The sequence below is a fragment of the Narcine bancroftii genome, chromosome 6 (assembly GCF_036971445.1).
Source record: "Narcine bancroftii isolate sNarBan1 chromosome 6, sNarBan1.hap1, whole genome shotgun sequence".
Lineage (NCBI taxonomy): Eukaryota > Metazoa > Chordata > Chondrichthyes > Torpediniformes > Narcinidae > Narcine > Narcine bancroftii.
Genome location: NC_091474.1, coordinates 5085524 through 5110056, shown reverse-complemented (window position 1 = coordinate 5110056; position 24533 = coordinate 5085524). Strand labels below are relative to the sequence as shown.

General features: G+C 40.0%; 1 protein-coding gene and 1 long non-coding RNA gene across 8 annotated transcripts in view; one reads left to right on the top strand and one right to left on the bottom strand.

Moving 5' to 3' along the window:
* Window positions 1–12959: 12959 nt before the first annotated feature.
* On the bottom strand, window positions 12960–15765 carry LOC138735626 (uncharacterized). Its single transcript, XR_011339829.1, has 2 exons — window positions 15653–15765; window positions 12960–14779 (listed from the first exon to the last, which is right to left on the bottom strand). It is a non-coding gene; the product is annotated as an uncharacterized lncRNA (long non-coding RNA).
* Window positions 14958–24533, top strand: part of gmeb2 (glucocorticoid modulatory element binding protein 2) — a 54630-nt gene continuing 45054 nt past the window's right edge. For 2 of the 7 annotated variants that reach the window (XM_069883706.1, XM_069883705.1), the window contains exons 1-2: window positions 15260–15626; window positions 20161–20225. Coding sequence is in view for 1 of the 7 variants with exons in the window: in XM_069883700.1 (XP_069739801.1) it covers window positions 15694–15753 (60 nt within the window). In the remaining 6 variants the exon portion in view is untranslated. Of the gene's footprint in view, window positions 15095–15259; window positions 15754–20160; window positions 20226–24533 lie in introns of those variants that run through there. The other 5 variants (XM_069883703.1, XM_069883702.1, XM_069883704.1 and 2 more) reach the window with 5 other exon arrangements.

Below are 24533 nucleotides of genomic sequence, written 5' to 3'. Positions count from 1 at the left end.
CCACCTGCCTTTTCCCCATTGCCCTTAATTCCCCAACAATGTAAAAATCGATCCAATCTTGTCTTAAATATATTTACTGAGGTCACCTCCACTGCTTCAATTGACAGAATCCCCAGCTTCTGAGAAAAGCAGTTCCTCCTCATCTCCATCCGAAATCAACTCCCCTGGATCTTGAGGTATTGGTTATTGGCTTCTTGAAGCATGCTATAGGAGTGACATGCAAGGGTAAAATTTAATTCTCACCATGAAAGGGATGCAAACTCCAATCCGTCGGGGTAGTCTCACAGGTGAAGCAAGTAGCTCTGCCTCATTTCATAAAGGCAATGCCACTGAAGGCGCCTGCTGAGGGCGGGCTGATGACAGGAGCTTATTCTGACCTGAGACAGAATAGTGGTGAATACAGGAAAAAGAGATGGTTTCATGATGAATCAGAATCAGATTTTATTATCTTGAACGTGTCACCAGATTCATTGTTTTGCAGCAGCAAATACTGTTCTATATTACATTTAAAAATGGAGAGGAGATTAAATAGAACAGAAAATGCTAAAACACTCAATAGGTCAAGCAGTATCTTTGGAGAGAGAAAACCATTGTTAAAGGTTCCAGTGATTATCTTCCATCAGAATGAGAAAATGTTTAAATAAAAATAATGTGCTATTAGTTGAATGGGGATGGGCATGGAGGGAACAAATGCTGGGAACCTAAGATTTACACCAGAAAAGTCAAGGTAAAGTTGAGTAGTCTGTCTGTCTGGAGAAGAGACAGACACCAGGACAGAATGGAACAAGTGAAATAAATAAAAGCAATGTTAAAGGTTCCATTTATTGTAACTTCATACTACATTTATAATGTAACATACATGAAATTCTTTAGCTTTGTCTACTGTAAGGAAGACAGAGTCACCACTTTGTCCAGCACCCCTCACAGAAATGAGGTGCTCCTGAGGAACAAACTCATGACCCCTGGTTTACAAGACCAGTGCTTTATCAACTGAACCATTGGAGCTTCTAAGATCAGATTCACGGATGCAGGAAATCTAAAATAAATGTGGGAATGCTGGAAACATTCAGCAGTCCAGGCTGCATTCATCGAGTGAGAAAAACTTCATGTTGCTGGTAGGTAAAAGGATTCCATTCTATTTTCCAGCTTGTCAAATGCTGTTGACACCTTCAATATCAGAGCCTCTGTGAGGTCTTCCCTTCTTCCTGATCATAATTCACATAATACTCATCAGTTCTTACAATTGCTTCTGTTCTATTTCTCTCACGACTGTTTTCACTTGATGCATTCAAAGTGAAATCTCGTCACCACTAACACAGGTCACTGCTTTGCATCAACAGCTCCGTTCATTCTGCATCTCTTCCCAAGATGCAGACAAAGCCTGAAACCCAATTCCTTTCTGGAATCTCACCTATGCAAAGACCTCCTACCCTTCAACATGTGCCACAAAAGATTTTGGCTGTATCAAGATAACACTGAACAGCAAAGATTTTGCTTCCTGAACACTTTTAGGTGCATTTTATGGATTTTGGGTACTACTCACAAAATCACTTTAAAATTTCCTATCATGTAATGCTTTTTAAATATAACCTATTTTTGTGATTTCCTGTCACATTTTAAGTCTGCTTCAAGTATATAAAACCATAAAGCGCAGCAGGTCATTGAAAATTCATTTTCTGCATCCATACTTGGACTTCTTCCCTGCTGATCTTGGTGCAGACAGTGACAAACATGCTGAAAGATTTCACCAGGACATTGTGACCATGGAAAAGTGGTATCAGGACAACTGGAATCCATCAATGCCAGCCGACTTTTGTTGGACACCGACACGAGAGGCATCAGATGCGGAGTACATCCTAGGGTACTTAAGGAAGTGGCCATTCAGATAGCAGATGCTTTAAGAATTATTTTCCAGAACTCGATAGACTCAGGATCAGTACCCATGGATTGGAGGGTAGCTAATGTTACCCCACTATTTAAAAAGGGGGGGGGGGTAGAGAAAAAGCGGGGAATTATAGGCCGGTGAACCTTACATCAGTAGTGGGCAAAATGATGGAATCCATTATTAAGGATGTAATAGCGGAGCATATGACTAGCAGAGAAGGGATCGGACAGAGTCAACATGGATTTACAAAAGGTAAATCGTGCTTGACAAATCTATTGGAATTCTTTGAGATGGTGACAGGTAAAATAGATGGGGGAGAGCCAGTGGATGTGGTGTACCTGGACTTCCAAAAGGCTTCGATAAGGTCCCGCATAAACGACTGGCTCATGGGATTGGGGGCAAAGTATTGATGTGGATTGAGAACTGGCTGGCAGGTAGAAGACAGAGAGTTGGGATAAATGGCTCGTTTTCTGAGTGGCAGGCGGTGACCAGTGGGGTGCCACAGGGATCTGTACTGGGACCCCAGCTGTTCACAATTTACATTAATGATCTGGATGAGGGAATTGGATGTAATATCTCCAAATTTGCAGATGACACTAAGCTAGGAGGGGTTGTGTGCACGGAAGAGGGGGTCAGGAATCTCCAGTGTGATTTGGATAAATTGAGGGACTGGGCAGATCCATGGCAAATGCACTACAATGTGGATAAATGTGAGGTTATCCACTTTGGTAATACAAACCGGAGGCAGATTACTATTTGAATGGCAATAGATTAAGAGATGGGGAAGTGCAGAGAGACCTGGGGGTACTTGTACACCAGTCTCTGAAGGCGAGCATGCAGGTATTGCAGGTGGTTAAAAAGGCAAATGGTATGTTGGCCTTCATATCAAGAGGGTTCGAGTATAGGAACAAGGATACCTTACTGCAGCTGTACAGGGCCTTGGTGAGACCCCACCTGGAGAATTGTGTGCAGTTTTGGTCACCTTATCTAAGGAAGGATGTTCTTGCAATGGAGGGAGTGCAGAGGCGATTCACCAGGCTGATACCTGGAATGGCAGGAATGACTTATGAGGAAAGATTGCACAAATTGGGATTGTACTCACTGGAATTTAGAAGATTGAGAGGGGATCTCAGAGAGACATATAAAATTCTGGCAGGACTGGACAGAATGGATGCAGATGGGATGTTTCCAATGATGGGAAAATCCAGAACCCGGGGCCATGGTTCGAGGATAATAAGTTCGAAGCTTATGTCCGGGTAAAAAAATATTTTTTGTCTCTTATATTCCAATGGCTTATTGTCTTCTCTAACCTTCTTTCTTGCTTGCTCCTGTGTTTTCTCTTGTCATATATCTTAGAAATTTTACCAATATGGATCTCGGTGGTGGCAGTTTCGGTACCAGTGCTCTATGCGCCCTTTCAATTTCTATTTCTTCATGTGAATCTGTCGTTCCCAGCACTTTCGGGATCCATCCTTTTATAAATTCCTTCATATCTGACCCTTCTTTGCCTTCTTTCAGGCCCACTATTTTTATGTTGTTTCGCCTACCGTAGTTTTCCAATACATCAATTTTTTGTGACAATAAATCTTGTGTCTCTTTAATTTTTTTTTGCTTTCTTCCAACTTCCCTCTTAAATCATTTATCTCAATTTCTACAGCACCTTCTCGTTCCTCCACATTTTCTACTCTTTTCCCAATTTCAGTCATGACCAACTCTAAGCTTTGCATTCTGTCTGATTTATTGTTAAGTAAGTTACAATCATAACATGCACCATGTTGTATACAGAAGCAGACCTATTAACTAAACTTAAAGACAATTCAGCATCCTATTCTGTAATCAACCGTTATCTTGCCATTAACTAGAATTTTGTAACCCTCATTCTGTAATCAAAGGAGTAATTTTGTAAAACTTGTACCAAAACCATGCTCAGGAGATCAGCTTTGACTGCTCTCCAGATGAACGTCAGTTTTAATAAATTGCCTGTTGTTTCAAACATCAGCTCCACGTGGCATTTCTATTTGCTCCTACAATTGCCATCAATTCTGCTGATATATAATGATTGGAAAATCTTCAAGTAATATACTGGGTATCTGGATTAAGTTGTGACTCGCAGAACTTTAGCATTTCCCATGAACCAGTTGATCTTCACCATCCCATACCCACAACTCTCAGTTCACCCCAACAATAGCTCTCACTCTCAGGTTTAGTACTATAATTACTTGGCTATCATAGGATGAATTCCAGGCAAGAACATAGCCCTCAACATAACATATAACATTCTTGTTACATGAAATATAATCAGACATCTGACATTAAGGGTTGGTTACACATTCCACCATCCTAATCTGTCGATCAAATAATTCACAGTAACTTGGCATCAATCAGTAAAGAATTTGTCCTACAAATATTTGATTAAAATTAGTAAAGCATTTCTGGAAAAACCTAGCTTGAATTTGTACCAATATGCAGGAAATTCTACAGAGGACCAGCTACTTACCAGCTTTTTATTCTAAACTGCAACATTCCTTATGCTGAATGCAGTGGTGTTAATCAAAACGAGCTGGCGGGCAATGGAAAGACAAGGCAAATCTTCAAGAAATTTTGTTTTTTTTCTTTGTGGATCCAAACAGTGAGATTACTCCTTCAGGTGTGCAAGGAAAATTCCCTGTCCCGGTACTTTTATATAACACCCTCTGATAATCAGTTGAGTGGGCATTTATCACTCAAACTTTCTTACAGGGGGCCACCCTGTACCTGTCAATCCCTGCTTCAGGAGTGCGGAGAAAAAATAAATTGAAATGAAGCCCTGGAGTTAAAATATTTCTGCCCTGTAACTTAGAGCAGCAAGTCCTGTCCTCCACATGCCCAGAAGTTTTCAATGAGGCATGTTCCAATAATTAAAATTATTTAACTATAAAATTCAGTATGCACCAACAGGATGTTTACATTTTTTGATGACTATACACATTTTCTTTTTTTTTATTATTATGCTGCCAGTCCTCATTTGTGAACCAAGACAAATGATGGTAGGATTTTCCATCCGTGTAAGTTATCACAACCAAACCTGATCTCATTTGCATGTGAAAAACAGTGACACAATCCCTGCAGAGCAATGAGACTGTTCATGTTGTGTTTAAGCAATTATGCAGCTCCATGTACTGGTGCTGGTCACATGTAGCACAAATTAGATTTTTCAGACTCAGTATCTTAGGACCACCCGATAGAATGTGATGCATTCATCTGATAAGTCACAAAGGACCCCAAGGATAGTTAAGTATTGTAAAATATGAAATGAGTCACAGAAATGTATAAAGCTCTTGGGGGCGGGGGGGTCATTACATTGTGAACATATTATGAACAGTCTAATGCTTAGATGCTTCTCACTTTGTTTTGTCAAGGTTCTTTTCATCAATAAGTCAAGATTCAGATGACCATCTGTGGTCTGGATCAAGTGATTTGCACTCCAGTACCAATGAAGAGATAATTAATTCATTTTAGTCTGTGTCCCAATTCCTTGATATCAAATTCTGATAGCAGAAATTTAAGTTTTTAATACAGTACACACTTCTCTAAATTTGATAAACAATCCAAATTCACTCGCTTCATGGAGTAGAAAGACAGGGTGCTGGAATCTTGAGCACACAGAGTTGCTGGAAGAAATTGGCGGTGGGGGGGGAGGGGGGAGTGGTGGAAGTCAAGCAAATTCACATCCACGGGTTATTTGTATTGAGTAATATTAAGGCTATAAGACCAAAATTAAATTAAATTTTTATCAAATTAAATTTGTGTTAATCACTTTAGCAGTTTCTAGGAAATGTATAGCAATATCACGCAAGTCAGAAATAGATAAAGGCATGGAAAGATGGCATGCAGAACATCATAGTTGTATACTGTTAAAGAAAATTACTTATAATCTGTGAGATATTATTTTTTTTGGAAAATATGGAGCCCATATTTACAAAATTTTGGTTTGCATGTTTAATAGGGTTTCTGAAGCCCCACTTCTTGGGAACCTCCAATAGACTTTATGGTATAAATGTTGTATTTTCTTGACATTCTCCAGTTTTCCTTACTCATTTTTTTCTTCCTTTAGGGTTGGGTGGGTGGGGGTTGGGAGGATATATAGCACGTGCATAACTTCTTTTGAAACAATTGAATGTAATGTAATTATTATTGTGGTTTAAAATTTTATAAATAAAGTATTAAAACAAAGCAACATCCATAGGTCAAAATGGCCAGATAATATTTCGGATTGGGATTCTTCATCGACACCGAGCCCATCTGTGGACATTGCCTGGCCTGCTGAGTTCCTTCCGCAGTGCACTCTTTGCTTCATGGAGACTTCTAGCTATAAAGTATTTTTCCAGTTACAGTGTCATTCACTCAATTAAACTTTACTCAATTAATTCATAGGTTTCAGATTTTGTTATTTTTAAATGATGAATTCAACACCAGGATCACTTTATTTGCTGCTTTATTCATACAGTTGAGCGTCCTATGAAAATTATATGGACATGAAGAGGCTAAAAAGCCACCATTAATTTCAAAATGACATTTTTAAAATGTGCTGCCTATTGTGAACAGAGAGGAGAGCCCATCACATGTATAATCCCTTTGAGAAACAAGAGAACAGCACTCTACCCTGGAGGCATCGAAGGCAGTAAGTTTCAGAAGCACGAAAGATAACTGAGTAGCCAATGAGGGAAGCTTAAAAACAGGTGCTTGCACCTTATTTTGTGACTTTCACCATCTCAAGACATTTTTGAGAAGAATTAGATACACAAAGAAAGTTAAGTTTATGAATTTGAGGTAAATAGGAGACAAAATAAATTGTAAGTAAAAGTGTAGGAAGAGAATTATCAGGGGACTGAAGGGAGGCTGTGGAAGATGATACTGACTCAACATCAATGATATTATTTTTCTAGTTAATTATATCCCAGGGTACAGATGCTGCATCTGTTATTGCATGTCTCTAAAGAATACAAGCTACCATTGTCAGAACATGTTATAATAGGAACAGGATATGTTTTTAAAGCTGAAATTCATAATGGGACTTCCATTCTAGAAAATTTTGCACAAGCTCTTCATGCACAGTTGTCAAGATTTTAGGAATGACAGTCATTATAAAGCAAAAACAAAGAGGTTTAAATCTAAGTCCAAGAATGCTCATGACAATCTTGGAAAATCTATCTGGACCTGTATGTTACATGAATATCAGGGATGAACTAAGACCACTCCAACAAAGTGCCAAGACATTAAGAAAGACAATACTGAGAAGTTGAAAAATTGCTTAGGATGCAACAAAACTTTTATCTATGGATTTTGCATTTCACCTAATGAATGACTAGTTTGTATTTGGAACTTTAGCCCCATGCTCTATTCATTCTCTATCCACATCTGCAAATCCAAGTTCAGATCCAATCCAATTTATAAATTCACTAACAACACCAAATTGTTGCCAAAGTACAGGTAATGTCAAGTGAGAACATTGTATGAAGATTGAGAATCTTGTTGTGCAGTGTGACAACAACATCCAGCAAGACCAAAGAGCTTAAGGTGGACTTTATGAAGGGGTGGGCAGAGGGATCGCATACCTATCTTCAAAGGCAGGATGGTCATGGGGAGGGTTAGTTGATTCACATTTCTGGGTGTCCACATGTTGAAGGAGCCAGCATATCAAAGTCAACCCTGCAGAAGGTACACCAAGGCCTTTACTTTTTAAGGAGTCTGAGATTTGGCACATTATTGAATTCTCTAGCAAACTTCTCCATATGTTCCTGGAAAGTATATTGACCAAATGCATCATGGCTTGGTTTGGAAACTTGAACATCTACATGGAACTTTGCCATCAGAGAGCAGCAACAATCAAGGATCCACACCACCCAGGTCATGCTCTGTTTTCATTCCTGCCATCAGGAAAGAGGCACAGGTGTCACAGGACTCTTACTTCCAGGTTCAAGAATAGTTGCTACTCCTCAATTATCAGATTCCTCAATAATAAACTAATTCAGAGACTCTTAAGTTGCTCATTATTTATTACTGAATATTTATTTTTCTGTATTTGCCAATTTATTTACATATCTTTCTTTCGCTTCTGTTTCTTTTTTTCTTGAGCACAGTTTAGTTACCTGTAACTAGAAATTTTTCCTGCCTGGCCTGCAGGAAAAAAAGGGTTGTATGTGATTTCATGTATATACTCTGACAATAAATTCGAACTTTCATCTTTGAGTGCCCAGGAATGCAGAAGGTTGTAGAAAATGACAAATGGAGCCAAACCCATCACATGCACTGACCTCCCGTCAATTGAAGGTATGAGGGGTTGCCTCAAGAAGGCAGCAAACATCATAAAAGATCCCCATCTTCCTAGTGATGCACTCTTCTCACTGCTACCTTTAGACAAGATTTTCAGAAGTCTGAAGTCCAGCACCTTTGGGTTCAACCATATCTGGCTCTTGAACTAACACCTTGTCGTGTTGAGAAGAGCATCAGGTTCGGTGGGTTCACAGCGAGATGAGTCTGGGCACAAATGTTACAATCACTCATAACTTTTGTTGACACTCGGGGAAACAAACGGGAGAACGTTAAACAGTACTCAATCACTATTTCACTTAAGCAACGATATAGACATTCACCTCAGACTCTGACAAATGTAAACCTATACTCGACCCACTCACAAACAGGGAATGTTGGCCTTCATCGCTAGAGGAATTGAATTCAAGAGCAGGGAGGTCATGCTGAAACTATACATGGTATTGGTGAGGTCGCACCTGGAGTACTGTGTGCAGTTCTGGTCTTGGAGGAAATTCAGGTTGATCTTGGAGATGAGTGGGGGGGGGGGGGGGTTGATCTATGAGGAGAGACTAAATCATCTGGGATTATATTTACTCAAAATCAGAAGAATGAGAGATCTTATAGAAATGTAAAATTATGAAAGGGATAGATAAGATACAGGCATGAAAATTGTTTTCACTGGTAGGTGAGACAAGAACTAGGGAACATGGCCTCAAGATTCAGGGGAGTAGATTTAAGATGGAGATAGAAAAACTGTTTTTGCAAGAGGTACCTTCTCTACCCAGGGAAGTGGTTGAGGCTACTTCATTAAACTTATACGAGGTTCAGTTAGATAGATTTTTACATAAAAAAAAAAAGGAATTAAGGGATATGGGGAAAAAGTAGCTGGGTGGAGTTGAATCAAGGATCAGATATGCCATGATTTGAATGGCGGAGCCGGCTCAACGGGCCGGATGGGCAACTGCTTCCATTTCTTATGCTCTTATGACTCTTGCACATACCTGGTTCTCTGACCAACAGGGGTGCAGCTCTCACACTTTATCCAAGACAAACTTGACCACAGTATTGACCTGGCATGGAGCAATGTCCGGGACTTGGACCACGAGGCAGAGAGAAAGAATGTGCTGTGCGTTGGTGTTACATACAGTGCTAATCTGTGTTTCCAGCCAATAATGACACCAGGTGATTTAAATTAGCCAACAGCAAGGTGTGCACTAATGGGTGGCCAGATTGATAGGTGATGTGACTTTTGAATAAGTTTCAGATATAATTTCAGCTCTTTACACCCATTTATTTATAGCGATGGATGTTTACTTCAAAGATACAAAGCTCTCAACTTAAGTTCCAAACTACAATAACTATTAGCTGGGGTAAAACACAAAAGTTTTTTTTTAAATTTAGACAAACAGCACAGTAACAGGCAATTTTGGCCCACAAGTCCATGCTGCCCAATTTACACCCAATTAACCTACACCACATAACATTTTGAATGCCTGGTTGAAGTAAAAACACAATGCTGGAGAAAATCAGCAGGTCGTACAATGTACTTTATATAGTAAAGATAATGAAAAATAACCAACATTTTGGGCTTGAGTCCTTCATCAAGGTATATAATTCTATCAGCTCCTTAATGATATTCTAATGTAATACTGAGGGAATATTGCATGGTTAAATGTTTCTTTTTTGATTAATATTAAAACTTGCAAGGGAAAATAAAAGCAAAGAAGCCATCCTAGCTGATATTTTCTTTTCAATCAACAAGAGTAAAATAGATAATTTGATTTGTATAACACTGCTATTTGAGATTGCTCAAGAATATTTACTGATACTTACATTTCAACATTTCAGAAGTATTTACTCTAATGTGACATAGTTGAGAGATCCTGGGCAAGCGAAAGTTGATAAAACAATTTACGTCTTTCTGTTATAATAATGGGAAAACTTCAAAACTATTTTTGATAACAAAGTGTTTTGAGGCATTCTGGGGTACTGTGTAAACTATCTTCTCCATGTCTTAAAAGTAATAGTTACACATTTATAGACATTTTAAATTTCATAGTAAACTTCCTACTTAAACGGAAAAAAAATAATATTGTTTGAAGGTTTATTTTATATCCTAGAAAGTGACTTTTGTATGTTGGCTGAAACAGTTCTCACAATGGTCTGGAAATTACATTTTTGAAGGTACCAAAAAGAAAGGTTTGGGAATGTGATTGATCCATTTCAAAGTGCCAAACACTGCATTATTCCGAGGTGAAATATAGAAAAATCATTTGCTGATCCTAGTTCAGCACTGCCCTCAAATTTCTACTTTGACTGATAAATCAGCAAATTATGTTAAATGTTCAATGGTTTGATCAACTTGAGAACATTTTTTTTTAACCAGTATGAACCTAAATCTGCAAAGAAATTAGATACTCTATAGTTCATAGAAATCAAGGGTCACTGCAGACCAAACATTAAGGCATTGGATTATCTATCAGAACTTGTTTTTGTGCATTAAGAAAATTCAAAATATTCTTCTGGCTATACGTGTCCAACATATGTAAAACAACACATTTAAACATTTTTTGAGTTTTAAATTTTTAACATTTTCTACTTTTCAATTGAGAAATTGTGTTATTGATAATAGTCTTGTCAAATTAATGAAAATAGTTCTTCAAAAGTTGTAGTATTTCAACATCACTGTTCATAGACAGATTACGCCCTTCCTACTTACTGCAACGCATTTGTTATGCCTTGGAAATTCTATCACTGTTCTGAACACGTGGTGTGCTACAATGCCCATTCCAACATTTCAAATGTAATGTGATCTCTAACTTTATAACACGCATGATAAGTGATAAAATAGGTGTAGTTAAACACATCAAAATTTGTTTACATAGATAACATAAAAGAATTATAGTTTTAAACACTCACTGCTGCAAGATTATCTCACAACTAGGTATTTGAACCCGTCTAGCTTCTAATCAGAAATTGTGGTTTCTAATTAAAGTTATTCTCACTTGGTAGATTCAAATCCACTTTATACTTGTCTTCAATCATAACCTTCATAGGAAAGGAAAACCAGAGGTGTAAGGTCCAGTGAACATTGGGTGAGCAAATTTAAATTCTTAGGAGTCACTATGTCACAGGACCTTACCTGGACCAAACACACGCATTGTGAAGAAAGCATGTCTGCGTCTCTAATTCCTCAGTTTGGTATGACATTGAAAACCCCGGCAGTATTCTAACAGGCTGCATCATGGCCTGGTATAGGGGCACCAATATCTCTGAATGGAATGCCCTACAAAAAGTAGTGGACCTAGCCCAATACATCACAGGCAAAATTCTCCACACCATCGAGAAACTCTACCTTGGGACAGCAGCAGTAACCATTAAGGATGCACAACACCCATGCTCTATTCTCACTGCTGTTATCAGGAAAGAGATACTGGTGCCACATTTGTATCACTAGGTTCAGGAACAGTTGTTCCTCCTCCACTATCAGACTCCTAAACAGACTCAATCAGAGACTCTTTTAAGGGCTTTTACTTTGCACATTATTTATTATTGCATATTTTCCTATATTGCATAGTTTTTTTTACATTTCTCTCTTTTGTACAATGATCTTTTCTTGAGGTTTTTTTCACACTAGCGATAAGTAGAAATCTGCCTCTACCCTAATCTGTTATATGCAATATCATGTATGTACTCTGACAATAAATCTGAACTTAGAACAGATAAAAATACTCCATTGATCAATATAAGTAATAAACAGGAACTGCCCAAGTAAAATTTCTAATGTTTATGTACTATTTACCAAGGCCTAAATATTGGAAATCCATACTAAACAGTTGTCACTTGAAACTGTATAGAAACCATCAAGATTAAGTGTAATCTCTTCCGTAAAATAGCATTAGATAATGGGTAATAGCTACATTCCCAGGGTGTGTAGGTTTAAGGGATTATTTTAAAATTAAATATTTATATTTTGATAAATGTTGCATGACCTGCTCAATCTTTACAGCACTATTATTTAAATTTTGGTCACCAGGAACTGAAGGCATTTACCGATCTGTAACACAGAAAGTGCACCAAAGCCTCTACTTTCTCAGGAGACCAAGGATATCCTTCTGGTTCCGTAATAACTTCTACAGGCACAACATCTACTTGGTGGATGTTATTCTGCTCAGAATCAGAAGTTAGAGGTAGTGCATGCAGCTTCTCTACCCTCCATTTATTTCATCTACATTCATCACCCATCAAGAGCATGAAAGCAGACTTAAAGGCAGTTTCTTCCCCGCAGCCATCAGGTTCCTGAACGAACCACGTTAACAGTCCTTCCATGCTTTTGTTGCTCGATCTTTCTTTTCACTGCCATACAATACTTTCCTATATTAATGTTGGAAATAACCTGTTAGCATGGTCACTAAACTAGGAATTGTTACCAAAAAAAAAAAAAATCGGAATTACAACTGTAGTGGTATACCACCGGCCTCCTGCAGGGGGAAACCTCTGTACCTGCAGGAGTTTAAGGGGACAAGACAACACCTGGCTGACTGCCAATCAGTCGGCCTGAATGGATCAAGCTCCACCCAGTTGGGTGTCAATCACCCTCCGGGTTATAAGCCTGCGCCGGCCTCCCGAGGCCTCACACTAAGTTGCTGCAGCCACAGCCAGCCTGGCTCTGTGGAGGTTTTTTGTGGATTAAAGCCTGTTGTTCAGTCTTTACCTTGTGCGTGTGTCTGATTCTGTCTAACAGTGCACCACAACAACTAATTAAATGAGGAAATAAGAAATCTTAATGGTCAGGATTCAAATTTATTGTCAGAGTACATATATGACATCACATACAACCCTGGGATTCTTTTTTCCTGCAGGTCAGGCAGAATGACCCCTTATTGGCAGTGCAAAAATAAATGGTCTCAATATACATGTAAACAAATAAAGAAATGTAAACAAACTGACTGGGAAATACATAGAGAGAAAAAAATTAATAAAGTGCAAATGTAAGAGTCCTGATTGAGTTTATCGTTGAGGAGTCTGATGGTGGAGAGGTACCAGCAGTTCCTGAACTTGGTGGTGTGAGTCTTGTGGCACCTACACCTCTTTCCTGATGGCAGCCGTGAGAATAGAGCACGTACTGGGTGATGTGGATACTTGATAACTGCTGCTGTTCTCTGATGTGAGCATCCCCTGTAGATGTTCTTGATGGGGAGGGTTTTACCAGTGATGTCCTGGGCTGCATCCACTAACATTTGCAGGGCTTTTCACTCGGGGCATTGGGGTCCCCATACCAGACCATGATGCAGCTGGTCAGCACAATTTCAACCATACTTTCCATCATACATCTGTAAAAATTTGCCAGGATTTCCGATGCCATGCCAAGCCTCTGCAAACTCCTGAGGAAGTGGAGGTGCTGACGTGCTTTCTTCATAATGCCATTTGTGTGTTGGGTTCAGGAAAGATCTGCTGAGATAGTGACTCCCAAAAACTTAAATTTGCTCACCCTCTCCACCTCTGACCCCCCCAATGATCACTGGATCATTTTCCTTTCTTGAAGTCAAAAATCAGCTGGTTGGTTTTGGTGACATTGAGTGCAAGGATGTTGTTGGTGCGCCATTTAGCCAAGTTTTCAATCTCCATCCTGATGCTGATTCACCACCCCCTTTTAATACCACCCACTACCGTGGCATCGTAAGCAAACTTGTAGATGGTGTGGCTGTCATACGGAGCCAAGCCAGACATTTGTAGGTGCAAAGTGAGTAGAGTAGGGGTCTAAGAGCACAGCCCTGTGGTGTTCTGGTACTCCTAGACATTGCGGAGGAGATATTTTTACCAATCTTCCTGATTGTGGTCTGGAGGTGAGGAAATCCATGATCCAATTACACAGTCAACTAATTGAGTTGAATTTCCTTCCCAATGATTTGATCCAGCCATATTTGTATGTTCTGCAGGGAACTGACAAAGAATAAGACCAGCTCCATTTAGAGACACAATGTTTGAAATAAAAAAAAGTAAAACCACAATGCTGGAGAAACACAGCAGGTCAGTATAGCAAAGATAAAGATACATAACTAATGTTTCAGGCTTGAGCCATTCATCAAGGTATAAACAAAATGTGGGCAGACATTCAAACTGTGGTGGCAGAGGGGCAGGGGAGGAGCACAGTCCGATGGGCAGGACGTAACAGGTGGATAAAGGAGGCAGGGGACAGCATCAGAGGGAAGGGGGATGACTGCGAATGAAGAGGTAATGGGGTGGAGAGCTGGAGGAAAGAAGACAAAGGGGATGGAGAGAGGAAGTAGGCTAGCAGAAACCGGAGACGTCGCCGTCCATGCCACCCGGCCGGGGCAGAAAATTACGTGCTGCTCCTCCACTTCATGGATGGCCTTGGCTCGAGAGTCCACGAGGGCACACCGGCGCGGTGGGCGCAGCGCCGAACTGAAACGGTTGGCCGCTGTCACTGATGCGGAGAGGGCGAAGGTGCCAGTGAAGCTGGCTCTCCCAGCCTGCCTCCAGTCTCTGAGATGGAGACCATCTTTATCTTTGCTCTGCAAAGCACACAGCTGAGCTTCTCCAGCATTGCCATCACGGTGTCTGCAGACTTTAGGGTGTTACCTTTAAAATAACATAAGAAGGCCACTGATTCAAGATGCACCTCATTGCTCCCAAGCCTCTTTCAGCGCAGTGCAATGGCAGAGGCACTGCTGCACTCCTGCAGGCCTGTCCTGAGTTGCTTCATCTGCATTCCCCACAGACCACCCGTGACGCAAATGACGTCCTGGGTTACGTACGTCCCCTGTACGTACGTCACCATCTCGACGTCCCCTGCGCTTATCCGCGCGCTCCAGAAACAGTTACGTCGCCGCTTGTGACTCGGTCTATGTTCGGTTTCGGATTTCCTAAGACGCTCTCCGGCGCCTCGACGCTTAGGTAAGGAATGACTGTTCCCGAGCGTTTGGTCCGACTTTCGGCCGTCGACTCACGGCGGGTGCCGTCCGCGGGTGCCTGCGGGACGTCAGGACGCTGACGGGCTGGACGGCGTGCAGTGTACGGACGGCGGCGTCACCTGCGTCGCTGCCGATCGCGGGTTGACCACCCAGCGCCTTTGTGACGCCACCGAGCTGACTGATGGGCGGGGTTGGGAAGGCCACTCCGCTGATTGGCCGGACGGCAGAAAGCGCGTCGGCGCCCGCCCCTCCGATTGGCTTGAAGTGGCATCAATCCCGCCCCCCCTCCCTCGCTGCTGTCGTGCGCATCAAGCTGGGGCGGCCGATTGCGGGGCCGGGATGGAGTCCCGTCCCCCCCCCGGCCCTCCCCCCCCCCCCCCCCGACTGGCCAGCCGGCATTTTGCTGCGTGCTGGAGCGATTAAAGGGCAAAGAGAAACCCACGCGTTCCCGTGTTGAGAGGAAACAAACATGGCGCTGGGGCGAAAGGCGAGGGACAGGAGTGGGGGCTGTCAAGGTGGGCGACCCCCCCCCCCCCCTCACCTGCAGCCAAGTGCAGTGCAAGGGCCTCGGTCAGGCCGCCAATGCAAGGGAGGAGGGCACCTCGGCCCAGCCCGCGCCCACCAACTTGCTCCGAAGTGAAGGTCGACGTGACGTTCGTGATGGGGGGGGGGGGCATTTACTGCACTCTGGGCGTTAAAGGGCAATCAGAACTGTGAGAAACACAAGTACCTTCGCAGAATTTGCTTGAGACAAAGAACATTTATTGTACAAGAGTGCAAAGTTGGGGGCTCCCCCTTACCCTGGGAATACACACACACACACACACTGGGGGGTCACCCAACTTTTATACAGTTCATTTCAGTGTAGAGATACCCCCCCCCTAACATTCTTCTGCCTCCTGGATGAGTTTGGCATGATCCTGTCTGCCTACGTGCTGTTTCTGTGAACTTGGAGGACCAGGTCATGTCATTGACCTTATTCACACCTTCCCAACCCTCAGGGCTTACTAACTATGCAGAACTTGCTAATTCTCTTACTAATTACATATGCGGAACTTGCTGACTCTCTCTAAGGCTAGAAGACCCTTATCTTATTCAGACTAACTTTACTTCCTACATTCTATTATCTATCCTTATCCTATTCATACTGACTCTATTCATTACACATATAGCCATACTAGTTTTCTTCATCTCTCATATTTTCATATTAGTTTTACTCACCTCTCACTGAACGGACAATAAGAACGTATTTGCGAGTGGATGCATCCACATCAGAGAGATCTGGGTGGAAGGAGTGCCTGGAAAATCAATGGGATCACTAGTTCTGTGCATGGAGGGTTGACTCACCTTTTTTGGTGCGCTGTCAGAAAGTTAGAGAATATAAACTTTTGTTTAGACATGGATAAGTAAGATTGATAAGTAACCAATATCTTCTTTGGCTTGGCTTCGCGGACGAAGATTTATGGAGGGGGTAAAAAGTCCACGTCAGCTGCAGGCTCGTTTGTAGCTGACAAGTCCGATGCGGGACAGGCAGACACGGTTGCAGCGGTTGCAGGGGAAAATTGGTTGGTTGGGGTTGGGTGTTGGGTTTTTCCTCCTTTGCCTTTTGTCAGTGAGGTGGGCTCTGCGGTCTTCTTCAAAAGGAGGTTGCTGCCCGCCAAACTGTGAGGCGCCAAGATGCACGGTTTGAGGCGTTATCAGCCCACTGGTGGTGGTCAATGTGGCAGGCACCAAGAGATTTCTTTAGGCAGTCCTTGTACCTTTTCTTTGGTGCACCTCTGTCACGGTGGCCAGTGGAGAGCTCGCCATATAACACGATCTTGGGAAGGCGATGGTCCTCCATTCTGGAGACGTGACCCATCCAGCGCAGCTGGATCTTCAGCAGCGTGGACTCGATGCAATATACAGTATTAACAAATATATGCTGAAGATGTATAGAAAAAAATGAATAAAACTCATAGCTAGTAACTAAAAACCCCTCCTAACCTACCCACCTCTAAACCTAATCTAAATCCCATCACTAAAATACATAATATCATATCTGCATAATAATCAGATGAGCCCAAATAACATAAAATTATTATTCATTCAGGGGAAACTTCACTGGGCAATTCCAGCGACTGGGAGTCTTGTGTAGTTTTGGATTTGAAAACATTAGTCCTTATTAGTGAGTGTTCCAGGTTGGAAAATGTCAGTGTGATCTGCCATAGTAATGAAATGCAAGCTGTAAATGATTAGTGCCACTTTTTGTCTGTTTAATACTCGAATCGGGTATGCATAGTTTGCATGATAGATTCTTGTTTTGAGTATTAGTCAGGAGTTGGAAGCATCTGCATCAGTATTGCGCAGGTATTACATTTCCCCGCTTAGAATGATGAAACCATCTTGCACAAATCAACAACTCTATTTATGACACGTCCTTTATATTTCAAGGTGGGGAGAATTTCAAAGTTCAGAATAGGGTTTACTGACGAGAGCATGTGTCGTGAAATTTGTTGGCAAGGTGCAAGAATAATGCTGTAAATTACAACTTTGTAAATACAAGATTTAAAAAAGAAAAAAGGTTGAGGTTCATTGTCTATTCAGAATTCTGATGTGGAGGGGAAGAAGCTGTTTTTGTAATGTTGAGTGTGTGTCTTAAGGTTCCTGTACCTCCTCCTTGATGGAAATAGGGGCATGATCTGGGTGGTTTGACAATGGAAGCTGCTGTCATGAGGCACTGCCTCTTAAAGATGTTCTAAATGGAGTGAAGTCTAATAACCATGACGGCCCTGGCCAAGTTTACAGTCCTCTGAGGCCTGTTCCTGTCTTGTGCAAGGCATCTCCATACCAGAACCAGTCACAATTGTTACAAATTACAACTCTTTTAATATTTATTTGGGACTAAAGGGCCTTGTTAGTACTAACAAAGGAACAGCAGTGGAAAATTCACCAGACAATGGTAAATTCAAAATAATAGTTTTTATTAAACTATCAATAACATTTCTTACTTGTCTCTAAATTGAATCCAACTATGCGCAAATGTGAAGTGTATGTATGTGTGTAATTAAAGTCCCACTCTGAAAAAGTCAATTTTTAAAACTTTGGCATCACTTTAATCTTGCTTGGAAATCTTAGATTTTCAGTTCAGAAATAATTATAAAGCACTTTTAAACATCATATCTTCAGGCCTCGTTACTCACAATTCTTTTGATGAAATGTTTTGAGACATTCTTAATGGATGTGACCATCTTCTGAGCCACCAATGTATCTTCTGTGTAAAGGAGAATACAATTCCTGTCTTCCCAGGATCAAATCTTTTTACTGAAGATTTTGGAATCTGTTTTCCACATGAAGAATCTGCCATCTTTTCCAAGAGACAGCAAATGTGGCTATTTTCTTCCCCAATGTATTCACAAACCCAGACAAGGGTTAAACAAAGTGGCCATACAAAAATGGACCCAGTAGAATTCTGTTCTCTTTTCCAAGGAGACAATGAAGTGGTCATCCTTATTTCAAAACCCACTTAATCTGTATTCCCCTTTTCTTAAAAGTAACACTTAACAGCACTTATTTTGGTTACTGTAATTCAACCCTGTCTTCCACAAGGTTCAAACTCCTATGTATGTCACAGTATTTTGACTTCTGTACTCTCCAAACTTAACGGATTCAAAAATATCTGAATTGGATAATATATTTCCAGCCACTTTCTCATGTCACATGGTACATGACATCATTTCTATCTTTGAAGCTTATAAGGTCTTTTGACACAAATGTGCTAAAAGTATTTAAGGCCACGTGTCTCAGAAGTCTGCTTTCCTCACATCTAAAATGGCTGTGTGTTCATACAGGTGCTTCTGAAATAACACCTATTGTTTCCAATATCTCAAGAAACATCATAAATCCTTTATCTTCTTAATTCTAATTTCTTTTAGCATCCATTTTTGTCTCAAACCGGCTTCTGTCTTCTATCTGGAAGAACCACATGTATTTAAAATGCTAATGTGTTGTCTTTGTGCCCTGTAACCACCCAAAGTAACTTATTAAACTATATCTAGATAAAATATAGTTTTAAGATTAAACTAAGGATTCCTGTTTATTCAGATCTATTGCAGAATGCACTGTACACCTGTAGAAATTTGCGAACTACTTTGACGATATACCAAATCTCCTCAAACTCCTAATGAAATATAGCCTTCCTTCATGATTACATTGACATGATGGTCCCTGGATAGGTCTTCAGAGATGATGACACCCAGGAATCTGAATCTTCTTGCCCTCTTCACTGCTGTCTCCTTGAGGACTGGTTTGTGCTCTCCTGGCTTTTCCTTCCTGAAGTCCACAATCAGTTCCTTAGTTTCTCAGATGTTAAGTGCAATGTTGTTGTGACACCACTCAACTAGTTGATCTATCTCACTCCTTTCTTTTTCAATTTTTTAATAATAAAATGAAATACAGTATAATGAAGAAAAATAAATACAATACAATGAAGAAAAAGAACAAAACTGAAAATACAATATCACATGTGTGTGTCATATATGTATATATCAAGATATATATATATGAACAAAACACCTAACCTACTCCATTAAAAAAAAATTAACCAAAAAAAAAATCTGAGCATCTTATTTTGAAGGTAACAAATATTTTGTAGCTTTTGATACCTACCGTGAATCAAAAAACAAAGGTAAGACTATATCTTATCTGAAAGAGTGAGTATATATAATCACATTAAAAACATTTACATCAAAAGAAAATAAGACATAGAAGGTCGCCACATATCTTCAAATTTCACCAATGAATCAAATACATGATCTCTAATTTTTTTTCTAAACTTAAACAGGACATAATATGAGAGAATTATTGAAACACTGTTGGAGGTCTAGACTCTTTACATTTGTATAAGCTGGCTCTTCTAGCCAATAATGTAGAGAAGGCCACAACCCATTGCACAGGTACAGAAGAACTCCCTGTGTCTGGTTCAATTACCCCAAAAAGAGTAGTTATTGGATTGGATTGTAGCTCTACCTGAAATACAGTGGAAAAGATATTAAAATTTCTTTCCAATAGATTTCTAAAGATGGACAAGAACAAAACGTGTCAATGTAGCAATATCAGATTTGCATCAATCGCAGGTAGGGTTAATATTAGAGAAGATACAAGCCAGTTTATCTTTGGACATGTGAACATGATGTACCACTTTGAATTGGATTAATGAATGACGGGCATGTATAGAAGATGTATTTACTAGTTTTAAAATCTTGTCTCATAGATCCTCCAATAAGGGTCTTGCAAATTCCAATACTGAAGCCTTTTTAATCTTATGAAGTACTGGATGTAATTGCAATATTCTATCATATAATTTCCAATTAATCCTTCTGAGAAGGATTCATTTGAAAAATATTATCAACTGAAATATTATCCCTGTAAAGACTGAGGACTCTGTGATATCTGCCTCTGAGGGTGATGTCAGAACATCATTCAAGAGGGTGAACTCTTGCAAGGCGTCAGGCCCTAATGGCATACCTGGCATGGTACTGAAAATCTGCAAGCAACCAACCAACTAGCCACGGACATTTTCAACTTCTCGTGGCAATCAGAGGTTCCTACAGCTTGAAAAGGGCATCAATCATCCAAATACCTAAGAAGAGTAGCATGGGCTGCCTCAATGACTACTGCCCAGTAGCACTAACTTCTACTGTGATGAAATGCTTCGAGAGGCTGTATATGGCCAAAATGAGCACATACCTAAGTAAAGATCTGGATCCAATGCAATTCGCCTATCGTCACAATTGCTCCACAGCAGTTGCAATAACGCTGGCTCTTCACTCAGCTCTGGATCACCTCGAAAACTGCAATTCATACATACATGAAGTATGGACTTCAGTACCATTATTCTCTCAGTGCTGGTCAAGAAGCTACAAACTCTAGGCCTCTGTACCCCACTCTGCATCTGTATCCTTGATTTTCTCATTGGAAGACCGTAGTCAGTGTGAATTGGAAACAAGGTATCCACATCCTCACTGATCATCAACACAGGTGCACCCCAAGGATGTATGCTTAGCCAACTGCTCTATTCATTATACACCCAATCCTGTGTGGCCAGACACAATTCCAGTGCCATCTAAAAGTTTTCTGATGACACTACAGCTGGCAGCAGAATCACAAACTGCAATGAAGAAACGTACAGGAGGGAGATAGATCAGCTTGTTGAATGGTGTAACGACAATAACTTAGCACTGAACGTCAGGAAAACCAAGGAGATGATTGTGGACTTCAGGAGGAAGTCAGGGGAACATGACCCCGTCCTCATCGAGGGCTCAGAAGTGGCGAGGGTCAAGCATCTCTGAGTATCTATCCTGGAGCCTCTATGTTGATGCAATCACAAAGTAGGCTCACCCGTGGCAATACTTTGTGAGCTATCTAAGGATGTTCGATATGTCACCGAAAACTCTTGTAATCTACAGGTTTACTGTGGAGAACATTTTGGTTGGTTGCATCTCTGCCTGGTGTGGAGGTGCAACTCTCAGGAAAAGAAATAAACTCCATAGGGTTGTTAACTCAGCCTGCAACATAACGGGCACCAGTGGAGTGAACTCCATCGAGGACATCTACATGAGGTGGTATCTTAAAAAGCACCTCTATCCTCAAAGACCCTCACCACCCAGCCCATTGGTACCATGCTACCATTGGGGAAAAGGTACAAGAGCCTAAAGATGAACAATCAATGGCATGAGGACAGCTTCTTCCCTGCTGCCATCAGATTCCTGAATAATCAATGAACCAGACAATGCCTTACTTTTCGTGTATTATTATTGTTTTTTTTCGTAATGTTGTAAAATGATTACAATCTGTAGATTTGCTCTCTGACCCTGCTGCAAAACAATGAATTTTATGACTTGCTCATGACAATAAATTCTGATTCTGAACTAGATCTGGTGGATATACAAATGGAAAGTCCAGTAGAAAATTCTAATCTGTAAATATCTAAAAAGAAATTTGGTAAGTCATATTTACTTGCCAGGTGTTTAAAAGACATTAAACAACCTTCCTTAAATAAATTTGCAAAAGAAATAAATAGACCATCAATAATTGATGGTCAAAAAAATAGTGAGATACCACTAGATAAAACAATTTTTTTTAATTTTTAAAAAAATTCCTAAATTGGAACCAAATTCACAATGTATATTTGAATATTGGATTAGATATATTCTTATTTATCTTGGAAAAACTAAATGGAAGAGAGATACCCAATAAAGAGGCCACTGAATACTGCTATATACATTTCAATTCTAAATCTGTTCATCATGGACGATCCAATTTGTCAGAATAAAAAAATTCCAAAAAATTAAATAGTGGGTATAGTAGGTCAATTGGTTTGCATGGGCTCGTGGGCTGAAAGGGCCTGAAATTGCTTTGTGTCTAAATTTAAATTTAAATTGTAAGATTTCCAGCAATGTCTCCGAGTTCCTTTACGTATTTTCCTTTCTATATTGACAGAGCACACATCTTCCATTTTCTCCAGTTCTGATGAAGATCATTCACCTAAAATATTATGATAATTGCTGTGTATTTTGACCATTTTTGGTTCTGCATTGAATTTAGCAGCTGAATCCATTTAATAAGCTGGGGGAATGGTGCCATTCTATGGGTATGGTAACTATGCAATTGGTTTAAACAGACATTTACCAACAAATAAGAGCCTTTGAAACTCTTTGATCTAATGCCAGTAAATACAGGTTTAAAAAGTGTATTATGGTGCCATTCAACTAGACTTGTACACAGATTTTTAAAAAATCTGTAAAGATTAGAGTGTACAGTATTAAGTTTGAATTTTTCATTCTTGTGTTTCAGCAGATAATTTTGTCAGAGGGCAGACTGGAGAGAACTGCCCACCAATGTAAACTTTGGTCATGGTCAGATTATATTCCTGGCAGCAGAAGGTCCATGGTCAAATTGCTGCATAGTGGTCAAATATCTCAAGAATTTAGTCTAGAATAGTAAATAGTGACTGCTTGAGACATCTACATATATTTTTACTTGCAAGATTTCTGTAAGAAAAATAAAATGCACTCAGACTAAAGGTAATTAATTCACCTTTGTGTCTCAAGTACAGTACAGAATCAAGCTCTTGGCCTACCAAGTTTTTTTCAATATAAAGGGAATGTTTATTTTCAAGTTATATATTATTAGCACCTGTTAATATCACAGGGATGTTCCAATTGAATAAACAATTCTAAGTCAACGGAAATGACCACAGACTGAATTTTTTTTAACATTTAAATTTTTAAAGCCAAACATGCAATCAACAAAAACAGGAAAAAATTGAATACAGAGTAAAAGTAATGATCTATGATACATGATGGCTATAATTTCCCCACCCTCCCATGAAAAGTTAGTAAAGAAAGAAAGAAAGGTAGTAAGTCCCAAAGAAAAGTGAAGAAGAAAGAGAGAACTAGGGATTGTCGGGGATCTGTCATCTACCCCACAAATTTCACATTTCAAAATTTACCTGGATCTTGAGGAGCTGCTAGCATTGGTCTTATGGGTGAGATAGGGCACCATTAAAGATTTGCACCTACATTTTGTAAATACGGCAGCCATATTTTTAAGAACTATCGGTTATCTTCTCAAGGGAACACAGCTATGCATTTCCGCAATCCAACGAGCTATACTTAGATGGGAATCAGACTTCCAAGTAACCGCTATACATATTCTGGCCACTGTCAATGTGATCTTGACAAATATTGTTTGAAGTTGGGACAACCTCATTTTAGGTCTTATACCGACAATATTTCCCAGTAAGAATACCTCTGGGTTCTGTGGAAATTGAATTCCTCTGAATTTCCCCAGATCTATCGAAAAAGATCTTACCTTGGTACATGTCCAAGTTGAGTGCTTAAAATAATTTCCTATCCCAACGCATCTAAAACATTGATCCAAAATGCCTGATTTTAATTTATTTAATTTTTGCATTGTGAGATGTAGCTGGTGCAAAAAATTATATTGCACCAATCTATAGCTTACATTTATTGTATTTGTCATACAGTCCCGGCATAAATCAGACCAGTTTTGATCACCAATACTGATTCCCATCTTTGTCATAACTCATCTTCTGTCAGTGGCTGAATATATTAGTTCAAGCTTATCACTCATCCATCCAGCACAAGTAATAACTTTCAGCTTGAGGGGTGTGATTAAAGACGAGTGCTTGGGATCAGACTTCCAGTAAACTCAAGGTAGAAATTATCTGTAATGAACGTTTTTAGCCAGTTGCTTTAATATTAAATAAATACAGTAATTAACTCTGATTTATAAAAACATATGTGTAGAGATGTATATTTTATAATGTTTCTGCTCAGTTTGAAGGATAATGAGCAAAAGACCTGAAACAAAGTTCATGAGTGTATTTTGATACAGAACATTGGAGCCACACATGCACT